The 19,187-nt window shown below is 32.7% G+C and overlaps 4 protein-coding genes across 9 annotated transcripts; 2 read left to right on the top strand and 2 right to left on the bottom strand.

The window, feature by feature from the left end:
- Nucleotides 1-231: 231 nt before the first annotated feature.
- LOC147927052 (uncharacterized) lies at nt 232-1,753 on the bottom strand. The gene is made up of 2 exons (XM_087487279.1): nt 1,742-1,753; nt 232-858 (listed from the first exon to the last, which is right to left on the bottom strand). Exons 1-2 carry the CDS (start codon nt 1,751-1,753, stop codon nt 232-234), a joined length of 639 nt encoding a protein of 212 aa, XP_087343405.1.
- A 1,626-nt stretch (nt 1,754-3,379) lies between these two features.
- On the top strand, nt 3,380-6,164 carry LOC104747281 (putative transposase-like protein At4g04430). The gene is given in 8 exon segments (XM_010468892.3): nt 3,380-3,864; nt 4,228-4,255; nt 4,477-4,554; nt 4,636-4,762; nt 4,852-5,139; nt 5,225-5,437; nt 5,750-5,858; nt 5,861-6,164. Coding segments are annotated over 6 exon segments (936 nt in total). The 5' UTR covers nt 3,380-3,864; nt 4,228-4,255; nt 4,477-4,483; the 3' UTR covers nt 5,989-6,164.
- Nucleotides 6,165-8,794: 2,630 nt separating this feature from the next.
- On the top strand, nt 8,795-11,228 carry LOC104747280 (nucleolar protein 56-like). Of its 6 annotated transcripts, none has more exons than XR_015582821.1 (6): nt 8,795-9,546; nt 9,656-9,728; nt 9,886-9,948; nt 10,322-10,340; nt 10,466-10,614; nt 10,704-11,228. XR_015582821.1 is itself a non-coding variant. In XM_087489544.1 (6 exons), the coding sequence occupies exons 3-6, from the start codon at nt 9,895-9,897 to the stop codon at nt 10,852-10,854; spliced, it is 420 nt and encodes a 139-aa protein (XP_087345670.1). In that variant the 5' UTR covers nt 8,795-9,546; nt 9,656-9,722; nt 9,886-9,894; the 3' UTR covers nt 10,855-11,228. The 6 variants fall into 6 exon arrangements, 5 of the variants coding, with proteins under 5 accessions (XP_087345670.1, XP_087345669.1, XP_010467189.2 ...); XM_087489544.1 differs by having other exon boundaries at nt 9,656-9,722; nt 10,322-10,387; XM_087489543.1 differs by having other exon boundaries at nt 10,322-10,387.
- Nucleotides 11,229-14,695: 3,467 nt separating this feature from the next.
- Nucleotides 14,696-17,618, bottom strand: LOC147927051 (uncharacterized). The gene is made up of 3 exons (XM_087487278.1): nt 17,106-17,618; nt 14,892-16,991; nt 14,696-14,707 (listed from the first exon to the last, which is right to left on the bottom strand). The coding sequence occupies exons 1-3, from the start codon at nt 17,616-17,618 to the stop codon at nt 14,696-14,698; spliced, it is 2,625 nt and encodes an 874-aa protein (XP_087343404.1).
- Nucleotides 17,619-19,187: the final 1,569 nt, after the last annotated feature.

The following is a 19,187-nucleotide window of genomic DNA, read 5'->3' as shown; positions in this document are numbered from 1 at the left end:
AAAAAAAGAAAAACGAAAGGGCAATTTAGTATGTATCCATTGCCTTGACACACGAATCCTAGAAGACTCGGGTTTATTATATTCAGATCCTAGAAATTTGAAACCTCTTAGTCATGATTAATTGTCATATGAACAAATAAACGCGGAGTCAAACATATAAACACTCTAAGTTTGCCAATAATATGGGGCAAAGAATTATTCTTTTTTTTTTTTTGACAATAAAAGATTAGCTCAAACGAGCCAATGCGTAGGGAACTTGTTTACATACAAAACACTTTGCGGAGAAGTGCACGCATAGCGTGCAAGAAGATCCGCTTTTGAATTTGCATCTCTGGGAATATAAGATAAGGAAAAAGAAGAGAACTCCTCCCTGTCCGTTCTTATATCTTCTAGGTAAGTTGAGAAAGCCAGCCAGTCCTGCGGTGAAGACACCATCTTCACCAAATCAGCGCAGTCCGAGTAGAAAGCCACATCGCGGTAATCGTGTCCGATCATGCATCGCATTGACCAAATGAAAACTTCCACTTCAGCGTGTAGGGGGGAAAGACTTCGCCGGAAATTAGTAGCTCCCCTTCCTGGCCTTGGGTCATGGGACTGGGTACATAACCATCCTGCTCCTGCGAACCGATCATTGGATTTCCAAGAACCATCCACAAAACATCGGTAACCTGTAAAGAACAAAGGTAGAGAGCCGTTGGGCCTCTGTGGGCGGGGTTCGGCTACCGTAGGGTGGTTAGAGTTAACCCCATCTTCACCTCCCTCCTGAGCCTTGTGCCAGGATACAGCCTCACCTTCAGCTATCCGGACCGTTTCCTCTGGACGTTCTGTAATATTTTCGAAAACCTTTGCATTACGCGCCTTCCATAAATTATTCGTTAGAATAATTTTAGCTAATTTATATTTAAATTTGATTTTCGTAATTGTATAACATACCATAAATACTAAAAATATCAATCCCCTAATATTCTCTCTTAATTCTAATGCAAGTTTTTGAAAAAATCAAAGAAAATGGATATGATTTAATAAAACGAATCATTCAATATCTGTCGTTAAAGGCTATACACAATTAACAAGTCAACAACTCTTAAATTTGCACCTAAAGTTACGATAGTTTATATATTTAACCTTTTGAATTTGATTTTATTTGATCATATATTAATAGTTATTTCCGAAAATAACAATCCAATTTAATATAATTCAATCAAAACAAATCATCATTTATTTTTGATTTTCAAAAACTTTCATAACAAAATCATACAAATTTGACACAAAAAAAAGATTATACTAAGTAATTATGGTTAGTATTAGATGGAAGAATTTTTTAAAAAAATATAGATTGTTACCAAAATATTTAAAAATAGTTATAATATTGTTCAAATATAATCTAAATAAAATATTTAGTACTTTCAAATATAGCTTATTTTGCGAATAAATTTTTGATTTTAGATTCATCATTGTCTTGAAAATATTTTGTGATTTGAATGCAATGTATTATCTGACAATTTCTAACCATCTAAATTCTACTATAAATATAGTAGTGGAAATGAATATTTACTATTCACCAAACCATTCAACGATTTTCTTTACTATTACTATAGCATTCTAAAAACAAAATTTTCTCCATGATTGTGTTGTTCATTTTGTCTATATAATTATTATATTTTTCATATATTTATTTGTTGATAATGACTAATGTTGACTAATGTTTATGTGCAGTCATACAAACGACACCGAAGCATACCTGAATCGTCATGGTCTTGAGCCGAAATTTTTATGGTTTATGGAGGTAAGCTACTTCTTTTATATGGTGATTCTTATTATCTAATAATATTTGTTACGTTATGTGTACTCTCTCCCAAGTGTTATAAATTGATTTTTAATATTTCAAATGAAAGATGATCTCTTCAACCCAAATTCATTGAACCAATCTATTGAATATAGTGTACAATACTTTTAATATAAGATATATATTAACGATTTAGTTCGTTCTTTCGTTCCCCGACAATGGTGTCATTTTGTTCTTCATAATTGCTAAAAAAAAAATATTAACGATTTGGTGTTAATCTATAAACATATTGAATGGAAGAAAAAAACATGGAATGAAGGAGAATCAACTTTGATTTAATCTTCACACAATGAATGTAAGTAAAATTATTTTCTTGCTCAGTTGCTCTCATTAAATTATAACTTTAGTTTTGGGATTTAAACTTAATGTAATTCTCCTTTGTAGTTGTAAAGATACGAGCTGTACAAGCAACTGTGGTCATGGCAAGAAGAACTGAGGGTATATATATATATATATATATAATATCACTCTATTATATGGTTCATGTTTCGTATTTAATTATAAAGAGTATATCATACTATTCTACGTAGAGACATACATTTAATAAGGTGTGCAGATATCTGTATATTTAATAAGGTGTGCAGACATCCGTACACTTAATAATGTGTACGAATACAAAATTTGGAAAAAAATATTTAACATTATCAAATAAAATCATCAAAAAAATACATATCAAATTATAAAGAAAAAATATAAATTTTTATATATCTGAAATTTTTTTTGAAATGTCATATTACCAAAATTTTGAATAAATATATATGATAGGGTGTGATGACAAAAGAAAAAAAAATAGATATATCTTTTTCTCTATTTTTCTCTCTCAGACAAACAAACACACCATCTCATTTCTCTTTCTTTTTCACAATTTTATCTTACAAACATTTTATCTCATAAGTGGGACCCTGACTATTTCTCCAATTATCAATAGTACATGTATTACCACTACAAGAAAAAGTGAATATTGTGACGGAAAAATTGTGACTGTTTGTCTGTCATGATATTATGACGATTTAGATACGAAAATGTGACGTATTTAAAACGGTCATATATATGTCACTGTTTAGTTATAATATTGTGACCGACTTAAAGGTAACTAATTTTTGTCACTATTTGTGTCGAATTTGTTACAAAATATTTAGTCACAATTATAATTACGGATTTGTAACTAAATAAGGTAACTAAATTATACGGTTTTTGTGACTATATTTACGTCACTTTTAGTTACAAATATTTTGTAAATACCTAGTCAAAATTAGTCACTATTTTAGTTACCTTTGTGTTTAGTCATAAATTGTGACATAGTTATTACCACTTTTGTTACTCCAATTAAATAATAAAATAGTTTTAATAATGGAAAAAAGAGAGCTGAAAATACAATTTTTCCATAAGAGTTCAAATGACATAAAATAATCTGAAAATTATTAATCACACTAGTTAATTCGATATCAGAATGGGCTTTAGATGAATTGTTTTAGGCCCAGTTGGAAACAGTTTAGGTCACAAAAGAAGAAGAGACGACACGGAGACACCTCTACTTCACGCAGCTGCATAAGTGAGAAGAGATGAGCTTGTTCTACTTCACGCAGCTTCTTGTTGTTTTTTTTATTTCTCTTGTCTTGTTCTTCTTTTATTCTTCTTTATTTATGCTTATGGAGCAGAGAAAAGAGAGAGAAGCGATCGATCTCCTCTTCCTCCTCACTAGTCAAACCCATTATTATTTGATCCGATTATATATATATACATAGCTGGTGAAAAAAAGAAGATAATCTTCTCATCTTCTTAATTGGAAAAAAAAAATATATATGTTGATCGAGGCTAGAGATCAGAGAGAGTTGGTTTCTCCGCCGCTGAAGAAGACGAAGACAGATCCGGATGCGATGGAGTTGGTTTGTCCGACTGATGTGGAGGAAGAGGATATCGAAATCCCCACAACGTGAAATCTCTGGAAAGGAAACAAGGACGATCCTGAATATGCAAAACAGCGAATGATCTTTGAGAAGCAATTTACAGAGAGTAAGGTATGTTTAGTAATCGTTTTTAATTTATTATTAATTAATTAGAATCAGATGTTTAATTTTTGTTTTATTAATGATTGTTTTATTTAGGGTGTAATTTAACCGGTTGGAATAATATTGTCTCTAATTTTTTAGATATTTGTACTTAAAGATATATGCAAACAAGTTAATTGAGAAAACAAATTAACCATATTAGAATTTTCTAGATCCTTAAAATTTTGTTTTTAATACCAAAATAGCGCCTTAATTTTTCCTAATAGAACCTAAAATTTTCATTAGCGCTTTAATTTTTTGTGAAATTCCCCCCACTCTTAAAACCCCTAAAACTGCCTCAAAACTATTTAACCACCTCCCTCTACTTCTCAGGTCTCCATTTCACAGATCTCATTGAAAGGTATTTCTATAATTTTATTTATTTTTAGAAGTTAATCTTGATGTTTAATTACTAATATTTACTCGCTTCCAAGTTTTACAAATCTTTGGTAATCGTTGTTGTTGTGGTTTTACACAATCTTTGCTTACTTGTTAATCTCTATTAATTTAGATTAGAGTCGTTTAATTTTTCACTTTGTAAAATTTGGGGTTGATAACTTTTGAATGTTTATGTGTTTATAGTGTAACAATGGAAGAGCCATTTGTGGATCGTTCAAGTTTACCTGTGCTGCATCCATCTCGGTTAAATGGAGCTAAATGGTATGGATTTATTTCAACATACTGTTGATTACTTTCACATAGTTATAACTCAAACTAAAGTAATGTATTTCAATGGAGCAGGTTTAAATACCACACCCAAGTATCAACTGGTGTACGAAAGGTCATTCAAAGTTGTTTTAAGGGACCATGGTACTCTTGGAGAAAAGTGCCTCCCTTCTACAAAAGAACCTGGTTTACACTGTTTATGGTAGTACTGTTGTCTATTATATTTCATTAAGCTATTTCATAAATGATTTACAGTATTACTCATCATGTGTGATTACTCTGTTTTCTTAGAAAAAGTTTAACTGGGATGCTTCTATCAACTATCAAGTTGAACGAGAGTTCAAAAAGCTTGCTGCATATCGCCTCAAAGGAATGATAAGCCATGCTAAGAAGGGAGGAGAAAAACCAGATTGGATTTTGTCTGATTATTGGACGATTATGCAGGCACATTGGGCAACAGCAAAAGCAAAAGCAACAAGTGAGAAGGCTCGTGCTTCCCGAATGTCTGATCGCAATGGTTTAGGCCCACATTCTCATCTAGCAGGTTCAAGTTCGTATGTCAAAGTTCAAGCTGCTTTGGTAATGTTCACATTTTCTATCAATTTCCATATAAATTTGTGATCATTTTTGTATTAGTTCACTTAGTTTTATTGTTTGTTTATAGGAAGCAAACAATGAAGATTACTCATTTATTTCTGTGATGAAGAAAACACATCAAAAGCCTGACGGAACCTATGTTGATCAACGAGCAAGATTGGTTGCAGAAACTTATGAAAAGCATGTACAAGAACGCTTGGAAAAACTTGAATCTTCTGGTGAAGAGAATGTGACAGCTGAAAATCTTGACAAAGCTGAGAAAAATGAGATTTATATCAAGGTAACATTTCTAAACCTTATATTCTTTAAGATTTTTTGAGATTATATATTTGTGATTAGTATATTGAGGTTTAGCCATATATGTTATTAGGGTGGAGCAAATTTGTTAGTCACCATGGAACTGTCGTGTTTTATTGTTTGGTTTGAGTTACGTACGGGTGGTGTATTGGGCTTGAGTTGTTTGGTCGTGAGTTGTGTGTTTGGTCGTGAGCAAATTTGTTAGTCACCATATATGTTATTGTTTGGTCGTGAGTTGTGTGTGTTGTATTGGTTTGGTGTATGATAGCTTTATGTATTTATTTTTTATTTCTAGGCTGCTGGATCATCGAAACATGGTCATATCTTTGGACTTGGAGCACTTGGTGAGTTTTTACCATCTGTTGGTGCCTCTTCAAGTGTACCACAATCTGGTGAAGAAATAGAGACATAACACATCGGATGCAGGAGATGGAAACTGATCTGAAAAAAAACCTTGAAGAAAATCAGCAAATCCAGAAAAGACTTGAAGCTATGGAGAAACTTGTTGAATCTTTTGCAAGTCAAAATGTCTAAATCCAACACCACTACCAAGACCATCCACCTTTATCTAACTACTATGGTTTGTTTGTATTTCCTTATGTTTATGGATTAACTTTGTGCTTGGTTTATATTTCCTTTCAGTTGTGTTTATGTATCAACTTTGTATTTGGATGTTAGTTTGTTATCTATATATTATCGTTTGCATATTATTTTTAGTTTTCATGTTTTATTCTAAAATTATATATTTGTTGAAATATGGTGAATGGATTTAATATTTAAAAAAAAATCTAAGAACGTGAAATGTCACAAATAAATACAAATATGGTAATTAAAAAATAAAAATAAAATAGAATAAAAATAAAAATAGTGACGGTTGTGTGTCTCTAATTGAGTCACTAATTGTGTCTAGTTTGTGATTGTATTTTGGTGGCAAAAAGTCACAACGTAGTGACTTAAAATAGTACTAATTTGTAACAAATATATGACATTTTTTGGGTCATGTTTTGTGTCATATTTGTGACTCTATTAACCGTCATAAATTGCAACTTTTTTGTGACTATTCAATTATCGTCACAACTTGTGACGAATTGTTACTTCAAAAACGTCACAACTGTTTATGACTTTTTTGTGACTTACACCCATTTGTGACCATTTTATTGTGACCTTCTTCAATCCGTTTCATTTTCGTCACAATAAAGTATTTGTGACCAAAAATTAATATATTATGACCATTGAATTGGTAACAATATTCACTTTTTATTGTAGTGTACATTTCTAATTAAGTTTGAAAAATTTACTAAAATGCCAATAATCTCTATTTTTTTGTCACATTTTCTAATAAAATTATGCTCTACAGGTATCAAAGAAAATCATCGGTTTAATCACTTCAGCTTAAGAAATATTAATCTTCAATGACATTATAATTTAGAGCTATCATCCCATGGCAACTTACTCGATCAAACATATAGCCAAAAGGTGTACCTTTTGATTTTTGATCAAATCATATAAACAAAGAGGTCTTGACTTTTGAGATAACAGTAAATAATCTAAAACTAGGTACGGACCCGCATGTACGTGTGTGATTGATTTCAAAAACTATGTTTACTATAAGGTTTGTGATATATTATATACACATAGAGTTAAATCATTTACAGTTCAAACTTATATTAGTTTGGTTCCATTGAGTTTGTGATTTTTGAAATAATAAAGGTTTGAGCATAAAATTAAGATTCACAAAACAACATACCCAAATCTAATGTTTACCGAATTAGTGATTAATCAGAATTGTTTAAAACTTGTAAATTATGAAACAGATAAAAACCATCAAAAAAATTAAAACTTCTCGAAACGAATGACCTAAATTCTTAATCAGGTCAAACATGTCCCGATACCTATACTCCATAAGAGGTATAATACTTTTTTATCTATAAAAACCCGTCCTTGAAATCTTTAAGAAATAATATTAATATATATATATAAGATTTTATATTTTTTAATATTTTAATTTTGAAATTAAGTAATCTTTAGTATACGATAGTCATATATACTAGAAATTTTCTATATGGAAAACTGAAAAATTAAGATTTGCATTAGTTTAAATATTTTATAGTTTAAAATAAATTTAAGATGCCATCAAATTGTTTTTTAAAAGATTTTCTAATATCTATTGTTCAAAATTATTTTTCATTTTTTTCGTCAAAATTTTTTAAAAATAAGTAATAATGTTATTTATATTGTTGAAAATATCATTTAAAAATATATATTTTACGTCTCATGTTATATTTTTTAATTATATTATAATACATAAGTTTTGAAAATAATTTCGAGAACATGTAGGGGATAATATTTATTAATATTTAAATAATATTTACCAATTTTAGAATTTATAGAAACAAAATATTATGTATAGAAATATACTAAATAGCAATTATAGTTTTATATAATATTATAGAATATTAAGGATAAATAATAAATTGTGCATCGAGCTTTCTGGCGACGATACGTCAGCTTTTTTTTTCACGAATGCTTCTCTTTTAATATATAGGGGATTTTGGGTAGATATATTCCTTTTTCAAATTTTCACTAATTTGGATAATAGTTTGGCTATAGGAGTCAGGACATCTAAGGATCCATTTTTGACGGATTTTTGAGTTTTTGAGTATTGTTAAAAATATTTAGGAAATTCTACATAATTATGATGTATTGGACTTTGTAGGACTTAGTAGAAAATTCTACAAAACGGCTTTTTCATTCCTGGACAATTACAATATGTTCGATTCATATATCGGACTATTGGCTGTGCTCAAACATACATGTACTTTTAAAAGTTTTGAATTCCATACTTGGACTTCTGATTTTGTGCGTAAACATACAAAAACGTGTTTAATGATTAACTCTGTTAATATCTCCGTTAAGAGATGATGATGTGGAATCCATGTGTGCAGACAGAGTGAAACGACGTCGTTTTAGTTGTGTTAAAAAAAGAGGAAAAAAGAGGTAGGACTTTGTAGGAGATTCTATATAATTATGATGTATTGGACTTTATAGGACTTTGTAGAAAATTCTACAAAATGGCTTTTTTATTCCTGAGACAATTACAATATGTTCGATTCATACATCGGACTATTGGCTGTGCTCAAACATACATGTACTTTTAAAAGTTTTGAATTCCATACCTGGACTTCTGATTTTGTGCGTAAACATACAAAAACGTGTTTAATGCTTAACTCTGTTAATATCTCCGTTAAGCGATGATAATGTGGAATCCACGTGTGCAGACAGAGTGAAACGACGTCGTTTTAGTTGTGTTAAAAAAAGAGGAAAAAAGAGGTAGCACATTAGGCTCAAACCTGGACACTCCTTATCCTACAATCCTCTCCATAACCACTGGAACACAACACATTATTGATATATGTTGAACAACAATTGGATATATAGTTTTCTCTCTCTTCTTCTCTCTGCGTTGAATCTCGTTCTGGTTTTTTATAAACCTTAGCTTCTTTGTCTTCTTATCTTGATGATGATGATCTTTGATCGATTTGAGACTTACTGAATTCTGGGCTGTTTTAAGTTGGATTCTGGGTTTTTACTTTTTACAATATGCATTGTGGAGATCTGACTCCTATGACCATATATATTCTTTAATGATTTTGATCTCAATCTCGAAATCGATTTGATTTAAAAAAGTAGAATTTTTTATTATCATTTGATCAAACAAGATCCTTATGTTTTTCTGTTCAAATTCAATTATTAATTAGCTTCCCTTAGTTAATATTTGTTCTTCATTGATGAACCCTCGAAAATCTGCTTTTGCTATTGGTTCATGAGTTGTGTGAATTTTGTTTAGTAATTTTTGTGTATTATATGTGTGCATCACCAGGTTTTAGCTAAATTATCTGGATTTGTTTCCCATTCACAACTTTCTTCAATGTAGGAGGGAAGAGAACAGAAAAGAAAAGAGAAAAGACTATAGATTCAATTGTTGTACAGTTTATCTCAGTTATTTGTTGTGTCACAGTGGTTAAGGAGGGGATACTAATAAGATTAAGCCTTCAGGTTCGAGGCTAGCTTGCTATCTCTTTGTGGAATCAGGTCAGATTTCATGGTAGTTGTGATGTATTGGACTTTGTATTCGATACTGAATTTTCACTTTTTATCTATCCTATATTATTCACTTCTCCTTCTATTGTCTTGATTATAGGTTATGGAGGAGGTTACTTAGATCTCTATCGGTGATTCATTGTGGAAGAGGATATTATGATCTATCGGTAAAGGTTTGATTGACCGTTTTCACCTGTTTCCTCTGTTGGGTTTTTGTCCCTTCTTTCTTCAATCCTTAATCCCTTAACCCGATTTTTATTTTTTTGTATAAGTGATAACTCTCTCTTATTTTTACATGGTTTCGATTTTTATTCTAGGTTTTTGTTTCAGGTAGCAATTATGGTAATATTGATATTCGTTTATGAACGAAAAAGTTGGCATGTGTTAAGACTTGTAAGTATCTCTTTCTCTCCATGGTCTTCTTTTGGCAACTCATTCATTTTCTGTTTGCAGTTGTGTTCATTTTCATACAAAATGTAAAACTCATTTTCATAGGTTCTCATACTGTACTCAAGGCTTGTTTGAAGTGAACTGCTAATGTCTATGTCTTTAGTGAAATTCATAACTTAGTTCCTGTTGAGTTAGTTTCTGTATAGCATGACTAATGTATGTTTTATTCTTATGCTTAGTTTCTGCATTAATTATGAGTGTCTAGCCTTATCTCTCTTGTTATGAGTCTTACATTCTGTATATACCCTTGACACGATCAGCTAAAACATTGGTCAAGTGTCTGATTACAAGCTTGTTTTGTTTGGTTAATTAACAGAAAAGGGAGGTACCACAAGGTGAGAAGCCAGAACCAGTGAGAACCCACCTGAGGAACATGATCATTGTATTTAAAGGCCTTCTCTTGTCTTTTTTGTTTGTAACCTCTGGTTTGTGTTCTCATAAACGTTTTCTATTTATGTAGCCTGGTGATCTTGAAAAATCTCAGCTTGGATTAGCTCATAGCTACAGCAGAGCCAAGGTGAAGTTCAATGTTAACCGAGTGGATAACATGGTTATTCAAGCTATTTTCCTCCTTGACGAGGATATCAATTCCTTTGCCATGAGAGTCAGGCTTGTTTTGTGCTTTTCCTTTCAGATTATGTGTTGCAATTTACCTTTGAGAAATATTGGTAGATGAACTGTTTACAATGTTCTTACAGGGAATGGTATTCGTGGCACTTCCCCGAGCTAGTGAAGATAGTTAACGACAACTATCTTTACGCCCATGTTTTTTTTATAGCAATGAATAAATGTGTTTTTAGTATCAATTGTTCTGGGACGGTTATTTTCTTACTTGTTGACAGGCCATGATTTATCACCAGTTGACCTGATCAACGTACAGACCTTTGCTCAGAGAGTTATGGATCTTGCTGACTACAGGAAGAAGCTATAGGAAGAAGCTAACGTACAGACCTAATTTGACAGCTTTGATTGGAGAAATGGAAGGATGTCTCAGCAAAGAAAAGCAAGAAGAAGAAGAAGAAGAGGTGGTGGCAATGGAAGAGGACAAGTGAGAGAAAAAGAAGAAGAAAGAAAAGAGGAAGATGGAGATAGCAGAGGAGAATGAAAAATCAGAGAAGAAGAAAAAGAAGAGTAAAGCTGGAGGATAAGAGGAACATGCTAGTTGTGATTGTATAGAGTATGTATAAAACTATAAATTAATTAAGAAACGCAATTTATACAAATTGCCATCTTTCTATATAACATTGAATTGAGGCCATATGATACATATCTCTGTGAACTGAGGCCATATGATATACATTGAATTGAGGCCATATGATACATATTTTTATGTATTTAATATTGATAAATATTAAATAAACATATATGTTATGGCTGAGTTATGTACTTCGTACGGCTGTGTTATGAGTTATGTACTTCGTACGGCTGAGTTATGTACTTCGTACGGCTGTGTTATGCCTGAGTTATGTACTTGGTATGGCTTCGTTTGGTCTTTTGTGTCGTGTCTCGATATTACAAAAAGTGTTGTTGGGGAAACCCAAACAATAATTATGTACCTGCTCAGATCCACACCCGTAATAAATTTATAAAGTTAGTTTTTCACAATATATTATACAAAATAATTAAAAAAACTAAACTCAAAATTCGAATAAAAAATAAAAAGACTCCGATGAAGTGACTAAGTGATGGCTGAGTTATTGACTTACACGGTTGACTTATGAAATATTTGTAAATTTATATTACTATAACTCAATATTTAAATGTACAATTGAAATATAAATATTACAATTATTATAACCAATAAAAGTAATAATTATAGAGAAAATTGATTTTACACATTCTCACGAGAATGTGTTAAACATACAACACATGACGTTTGGGGGTTAGGGTTAGAGTTGGGGTTTAGGGTTTGAGATGTAGGGTTCAAATGAGTAACATTATTTGTTTTTTGGTTTTGGTTCTAATGTGTTTTAATGTGTTTGGTTTAAGGTGGTAATATGGATATACTAATATTATTACCATTTGAATATTTTTTTTTAAAAATCAATCTTTTTTTTTGGTTATTTCTGGTTATAGGTCGGTTAGATTAATATATAACCATAAATAACTCAAAATATATTATAATTAAGTAGATTAGCCTAATATAACCGAAAGTAAGCCTAATATAACCGAAAGTAACCAAACATACCAATTCAAAAATACCAAATTGGAAAAATTATTTTTTCGGTTCGGTTCGGTTTGGTCGGTTATTTAGTCATTCTAATTTGAGGGTTAGCTGAGTTATAGTAAAGTTATGGCTGAGTTATGCAACAAATATATTAATTTATTATATACCTTCTCGAGAATACAAAAAGTGTTGTTGGGGAGACGCAAACAATAATTATGTTTATTGTTAAGAACCACACGCGTAATAAATGAGATTTTAGCGATTTTAATTTTTATTTAAAAGGAATTCAAAATTTGAATTTGAATTTTTAATTTTTTTTTAATAAAAGTTTTCTCAAACAATTGACTGATATGGCTGAGTTATCGACATAAACGGCTGACTTATGAAATATTTGTAAATTAGAATTATTATAACTCAAAATTAAAATATAGAATGAAAAAATAAATATTACAATCATTATAAGCAATAAAAAGTAATAATTATAGACAAAGACTGATTTTTACACAGTCTGATCAAAATGTGTAAAACATTCAAAACATGACATTTAGGGTTTAGGGTTTAAGGTTAGGGTTAGGGTTAGAGTTTGAGGTTTAGGGTTCATATTTCCAACATTATGGGTTTTAATATAACAATTTGGTTTTGATTATACATGTCATGTATTGTGTTTGGTTTAAGGTGGTAATTTGGATATACTAAGGCTGTGATTGGCAACCAGTAAGAGCGGATTTTAGAGCGTTTTTCCCAAAAAACGCTTGCATTACACCAATCATAAATCTTTTTTACTATTTGTATTTTTGAAAAAAAAAACAGCAGATGCGGTTTTATCCAAAGGATAAAGCCTTGTACCGCTTTCTCAAACTGAAGCACCATTTACCCAGCGGATTTTAAGAAAAACCGCCAATGTATATACTTTTTTTATTTTTATTATAATAATTATAAATCTTTTATCTACATACACATATACACATACATATATATACAAATAACAAATAAAAAATAACTTTTCTGTTTTCTCTCTCCTTTTAGAATGTACTAAAAACAAAATCATTCTAATAATAAATAATAGTAATTTTAGTAGTATATATAGGCATATATAATTATTAATAAAACCAGTTTTTTTTTGTCAACATAATAAATCCAGTTTTTCTAATAACCATAGATTTCTTTTTGAAACTTTTAATAACAATTTTTGAAATTAAATTTTTTATTTATTGATAGAAAAATGAAAATATATATTTATACTAGTTATTAATAAAATAATGGGGGATTTTCAAAAATACCCCTTTTTCTATGTCACTTTTCAAAAATACCCTTTGATGGTGTCTATTTTTAAAAATACCCCTTTTTAATATATAAAATGAAAAAATTATAAACCCTAAACCCCAAATACTAAACCCTATCCTTTTAAAACTATAGCCTAAATGTAAATTGAGAACCCAAACCTAAAAAAACAAATTCTAAAAATTAATTTAACATAGGGTAATTGTGTAAAAAAGGGCAAAAATGAAAATGTTCAAAAAAGAGGGCATTTTTGAAAAGAGGTAGGCCAAAAGGGGTATTTCTAACAAATTCTCTAAAATAATATGAATTTCGTACCCTAAATTGTTTTTCACCAATCAAACACTATTTTGTATCGCTTATTTTGGAGTAACTGCACCAATCAAACATTATTTTTCTTTTCAACAGAAATAACAGATGAAGATCATATGACGTAAATAAGAGATAATATTGCAAATATGTTATGGAAAAATCAAAGTAATAGATAATACTTTTTTATGTGTTGTACTTTTTTTTATGATATAACTATTCAATACATTTAAAAATATGTATGTTAAAATTAAATTTATATTTTGATCAATTTTTGTATTAGTGGTTTATAAATATCTGTTATTGTTTATTTATTAATATGAAAAATTTAATTAATTATTAATATATATACAATCCGCACCGCAAGTAGTTTTTTTCACCAATCAAACATTATTCTGTACCGCTTATTTTATACAAACCGCACTTGTCCCACAAATATATTTCTCCCGCAAGTACCGCAGTTGAACCGTACCGCACTGTAATACCGCTTTCCTCGCACAACCAAAACCGCGATTACCATTCGGACCCTAATATGATAACCATTTGAAATTTTTTTTTTTGAAATTATTTTTTGGTTATTTCCGGTTATGGGTCAGTTAGATGAATATATAACCATAAATAATCCAAGTGTTATCCAAATTAGGTCGATTAACTTAATATAACCGATAACAAACCGAATATAACCGTAATTAACCGAAAATAATGGAAAAATAGTTTCCGGTTTTGTTCGGTTTGGTCTGTTATTTAGTCATTCTAATTTGAGAGTTGGCTGAGTTATGGTAAAGTTATGGCTGAGTTATCGTTTAAGGTCTTCTCAATAATATGAAAACGTATTCTTCTTTCTTTCCTCGGTCTTTTGTTCTATCAGATTCCTAATAAGTATTAAAACGTCTCTCGATGTCACAAAAAGTATTGTTAGGAAAGCACGAAAAATCACTAATTCTGTGCCTGCTCAAATCCACATGCATAATAAAATCATAAAGTGAGATTTTTTTTTTTTTTTTTTCAACCAAACATTAATGAATTAGAAGATAACTCCGAGATTGGTTGCCCAAACCGGAGGGAAAGAGTTTACAAAAGAAATTTCTGAAACTAAGGTCCTTGAAGACCGAGCTAAACAGTCTGCTCTCACGTTAGACTCACGAGGGATCCTGTCCAGCGTGAAGGATGGAAATGATGATCGGAGAATGGAAAAGTCCTCCAGTAAAATCGAGAAGGCGGGCCAATCTTCGGGCTTCTGCACCATTGCGATCAACTCTGCACAATCCGTCTGAAAAGCTTGACAATCCACTCTCGCCGCCAACAACGACTCCATGGCCCAGATCAAGGCTTGCAGTTCTGCATGTAAGGGACTAAGACCACGTCTCTGGCTCCGGGCTCCCAATAGAATCGTCACATCGTCCCCATTGCAAAACCACCACCCCAATCCCTGTAGAACATCCGAGTATTTCCATGAACCATCAATCTGACAACGGATAAATGGCTCCCTAACTTCCACAGAATCCGGAGGATTTAAATAATTATCGGAAAAAGATTTGGCATCATCCCATAATAATTTGTCATTTATCGCCTGATTTATAATTTCTGTCGGATCTGCCTCCAGACCCTGGAAAACTTTTTTATTCATATCTTTCCATACCGACCACAGGATCCAAGGAAGTCGACCAGAAATAGCTGACATCCCGGGCTGCGCTGCCGCCCTCCAATAAATAAAATCCAGATTCACATAGATTGATGCATATGGGAAACCTTCTGCTTCCAGTGATATAGGAGACAACTCCCAAACCCTCTGTGACCGCGGACACTCAAAAAGAGCGTGATTGATGGTTTCCGGTTCCAGACCACACCGCTTACACAGAATATCACATCGGACACCGCGATATGCTAGCCGTTCCAATACATGAAGAGTTCCAGAAGCAACCTGCCAAAAGAAATGTTGGACTTTGGAAGGAACCTCAAGCTTCCACGCCTGGGCTCGAAGAGCCGTACACGTAGGTCCGATTTCCACTTCCCTTATCAACTCCCTTGCTAACCGATAACCGGACTTCACCGAATACTTGCCGGACTTGGTATGATGCCAAACTAAGGAGTCTGGTTTGTTAAATTTACTGACCGCAATGCTCCGAATAATCGGTATATCCTCCGGATCAAAAAATTCCTCTAGAATTGGTAAGTGCCAATCCTTCGTAGATGGATTAATTAAGTGATTAACCATCAAACTTGGAAGCAATAATCGACCTCGACCATTAGCTGGTCTTGGACGAATATCCATTAGCCACGGATCACGCCACACCGAGATAGAGCAGCCCGAACCTACTGCCCATCTCGCACCTTGCTCTACTAGTGCCTTAGTTGAGTAAATGCTTCTCCATGCAAAGGAAGGAGAATATGGTTTCATTGCCAAAAGAGGGTGTTTATTCCTAAAGTAACATCTGCGCATTACCCGAGTCATTAAGGAATTCGGATAATGGATAAGATGCCAATACTGTTTTGCTAACATAGCATCATTAAAATGTTGTAAAGCCCGGAATCCGAGGCCCCCTTCACACTTATCTTGACACATTTTATCCCATGCAACCCAATGCATACCCCGAGCTTTATCATTCAACTTCCACCAGAAAGTAGAAATAGCACTTGTTAATTTGGAAGTCAACTCCTGCGGTAATTTGTAACACGACATAACATGGGTAGGAAGTGCAGTTGCCACCGATTTAATCATAACCTCCTTACCCCCCTTCGACAAAAGCTTTGCAGACCAACCGTTAACTCGGTCATCCAGCCGATCCTTAACATAACTAAAAACATTGGTTTTCGAACCCTGGAGACTTTCCGGGATACCCAAATACGAACCCATACCGCCTTCTTTAGAAATACCAATAACCGATTTTAACTGAGGACGTAAGTCAGATGGGACTTTTTTACCAAACATAATGGAAGATTTATCCAAGTTAACCTCTTGTCCTGAGGCTTTCCCATAATCTCCTATTATATCTATTACTTTCCTACAATCAGTTGCCTCTGCTTTACAGAAAAACAGACTATCATCAGCAAACAACAAATGTGAAATGGTAGGACTATCACGGGCAATCGTGATACCCGTTATTTTCTCTTCCCGTTCGGCTTTCTTAATGTTTGCTATCAAGACCTCCGTACAAAGAATGAACAGATCCGTTTTGAAAGCCAGAAACCCCGTCTGACACAGTTGATTGGTATTTAGACCATGGAACATCTCCTGAGCGACAAGAATATTATCTGTTATTAAGCGTCCAGAGACAAAGGCCGACTTTAGAGGTAATAACCTTTTTAACCGGAAACATTATACTTTAGAAATAATTCTATAACTGACATTACAAAGACTAATGGGTCTGAACTCCGCCATCCGCTGCGGTCTGTCAACCTTAGGAATAAGACAAATATTTGTCTCGTTTAAACGAGGATCAAACCGATCCGTCCTGAAAAAATTCCGAACTAAAGCCACCAAATCCCCTTTTAAAGAGGACCAAAATCGTTGAAAGAATAAAGCATTCATGCCATCAGGACCTGGTGTTTTCTCCGGGTGCATCGCAAAGAGAGCTTTGCAGACTTCCGCTTCAGAAATATCCCGAGTAAGATCCCTATTCATACTCTCTGTGATTAGTGGATTAATCTCTTGTACCATCTCCGAAATCCAATTGCCAGCCGACTTCTTAAAGAGATCTTCAAAGTACTTGGTAGCAATATGCTCCATACCCGAGGGCGAATCTGTCCAGACATTATCAATGTCGAACAAACCCACAATCTTGTTTCTCGCCCGCCGTTGCTTAGTGGAAGCGTGAAAATATTTAGTATTTTTATCTCCCACCCTAAGCCAGAATTTCATGCTTTTTTGTTGCCAATAGATTTCCTCATCGTGGTACGCCTCTTTTATCACAAGATATTATTGCAAATAATTAAATAATTATTATTCGAATTTAGAATTTTATTTTTCTAAAAGTATTTCTCCAACAATTGAATATTAAAATTATTATAACTCAAAATTTAAATTTAGAATGGAAATATGTCTATTATTAGGTTTACTGATGGTTTCACGCCAAAATATTGCTTTACGGTTGAGTTATAATCATTACGGGAAAACGAAAGGTCATGTGACGGCTGAGTTGTAGTGAGTTATGACTAAGTTATCACAAGAAACAATCTGAAAGTAAATGGATGATATATATGACTTTACGGCTGAGTTATAATATTTACGGGAAAATAAAATGTCATGTGACGGTTGAGTTATAGTGAGTTATGGCTGAGTTATCACAAGAAAAAATTTGAAAGTAAATGAATGATATATATGACTTGACGGCTGAGTTATAATATTTACAGGAAAATGAAAGGTCTTGTCGATTCATGTTACGGCTGAGTTATAGTGTTTTATGGCTGAGTTATCACAAGAAACAATATGAAAGTAAATGGCTGAAATATATTACTTTACGGCTCAGTTATAACATTTAAGGGAAAACGAAAGGTCTCGTCGATTCATGTGACGTCTGAGTTATAGTGATTTATAAATCTTTAACGGCTGATATATCAGAGTCATCGAAAACATTAAATCGGGTTGAAAATTTATCGTCTTCTTCTTCGTCAGATGCTACTTCGACAGCTTCTTCTTCTTCTTGGTTTTCTTTGTCAACGATCTTACCATAATAGAAACAAGTGCCTTCAAATCTCCCACCGTACACTTCATATGTAGATTCTATTTTCGAGTCACTGCTTGGCCGAATCATACTTCCTCTAGCTCCACTAGTTTCTGTAGACTCTTTCGCCGAAAATTCTACATAGAGACGTAGCTGATTGGTTTTCCATAGCCCCAAAAAATATTGCAACTGTCGATCATTGGAGACAAAAACTGGTGGAGTATCATGCGCCATATGTTTCAGTGCCTTGTTCGAGAACATGTAGCTCAGCTTTAGCTCATGGCTAAACGCGTCCAATCTGTAGTCTTCAAGAACAAGCTCCACAAGCTTGTCGTGTGTTGTGCCTCCATCTATCTGCACAACTGTACACCCTCTATCGTTGGTGTTAAATACATATCTCTGTGTCTTTATCCAATTATAGGACACAACTAGTACCGCAACTGGATCCATGAAAGATAATGAAGAACAAGGTGAAGAAGAAGTAGAAGAACAATGTGAAGAATAAAGTGAAGAAGAAGTAGAAGAACAAGTAGAATAAGAAGGTAAATAGTTCACTTATTAACCAGTTGAAGAACAAGAATCGAACGATGTTTCGTATTTCCGGAGAAAAAAAATGATGACAAGGAATTCTGACATGGATGTTGCATCCGACGTGGCAAGTCAGCCATCAAACAATTAATAACTCAGCCTAAATAAAACTCAGCCATCAAACAAATTATAACTCAGTCACAACATGAAAAACATTACAGTAATTAAAAAGCAAAAAA

The sequence above is a fragment of the Camelina sativa genome, chromosome 15 (genome assembly GCF_030686135.1).
Source record: "Camelina sativa cultivar CO46 ecotype springtype chromosome 15, ASM3068613v1".
Lineage (NCBI taxonomy): Eukaryota > Viridiplantae > Streptophyta > Magnoliopsida > Brassicales > Brassicaceae > Camelina > Camelina sativa.
Note: the sequence above shows the minus strand (reverse complement) of the source record. Positions and strands in the feature narration are given on the sequence as shown.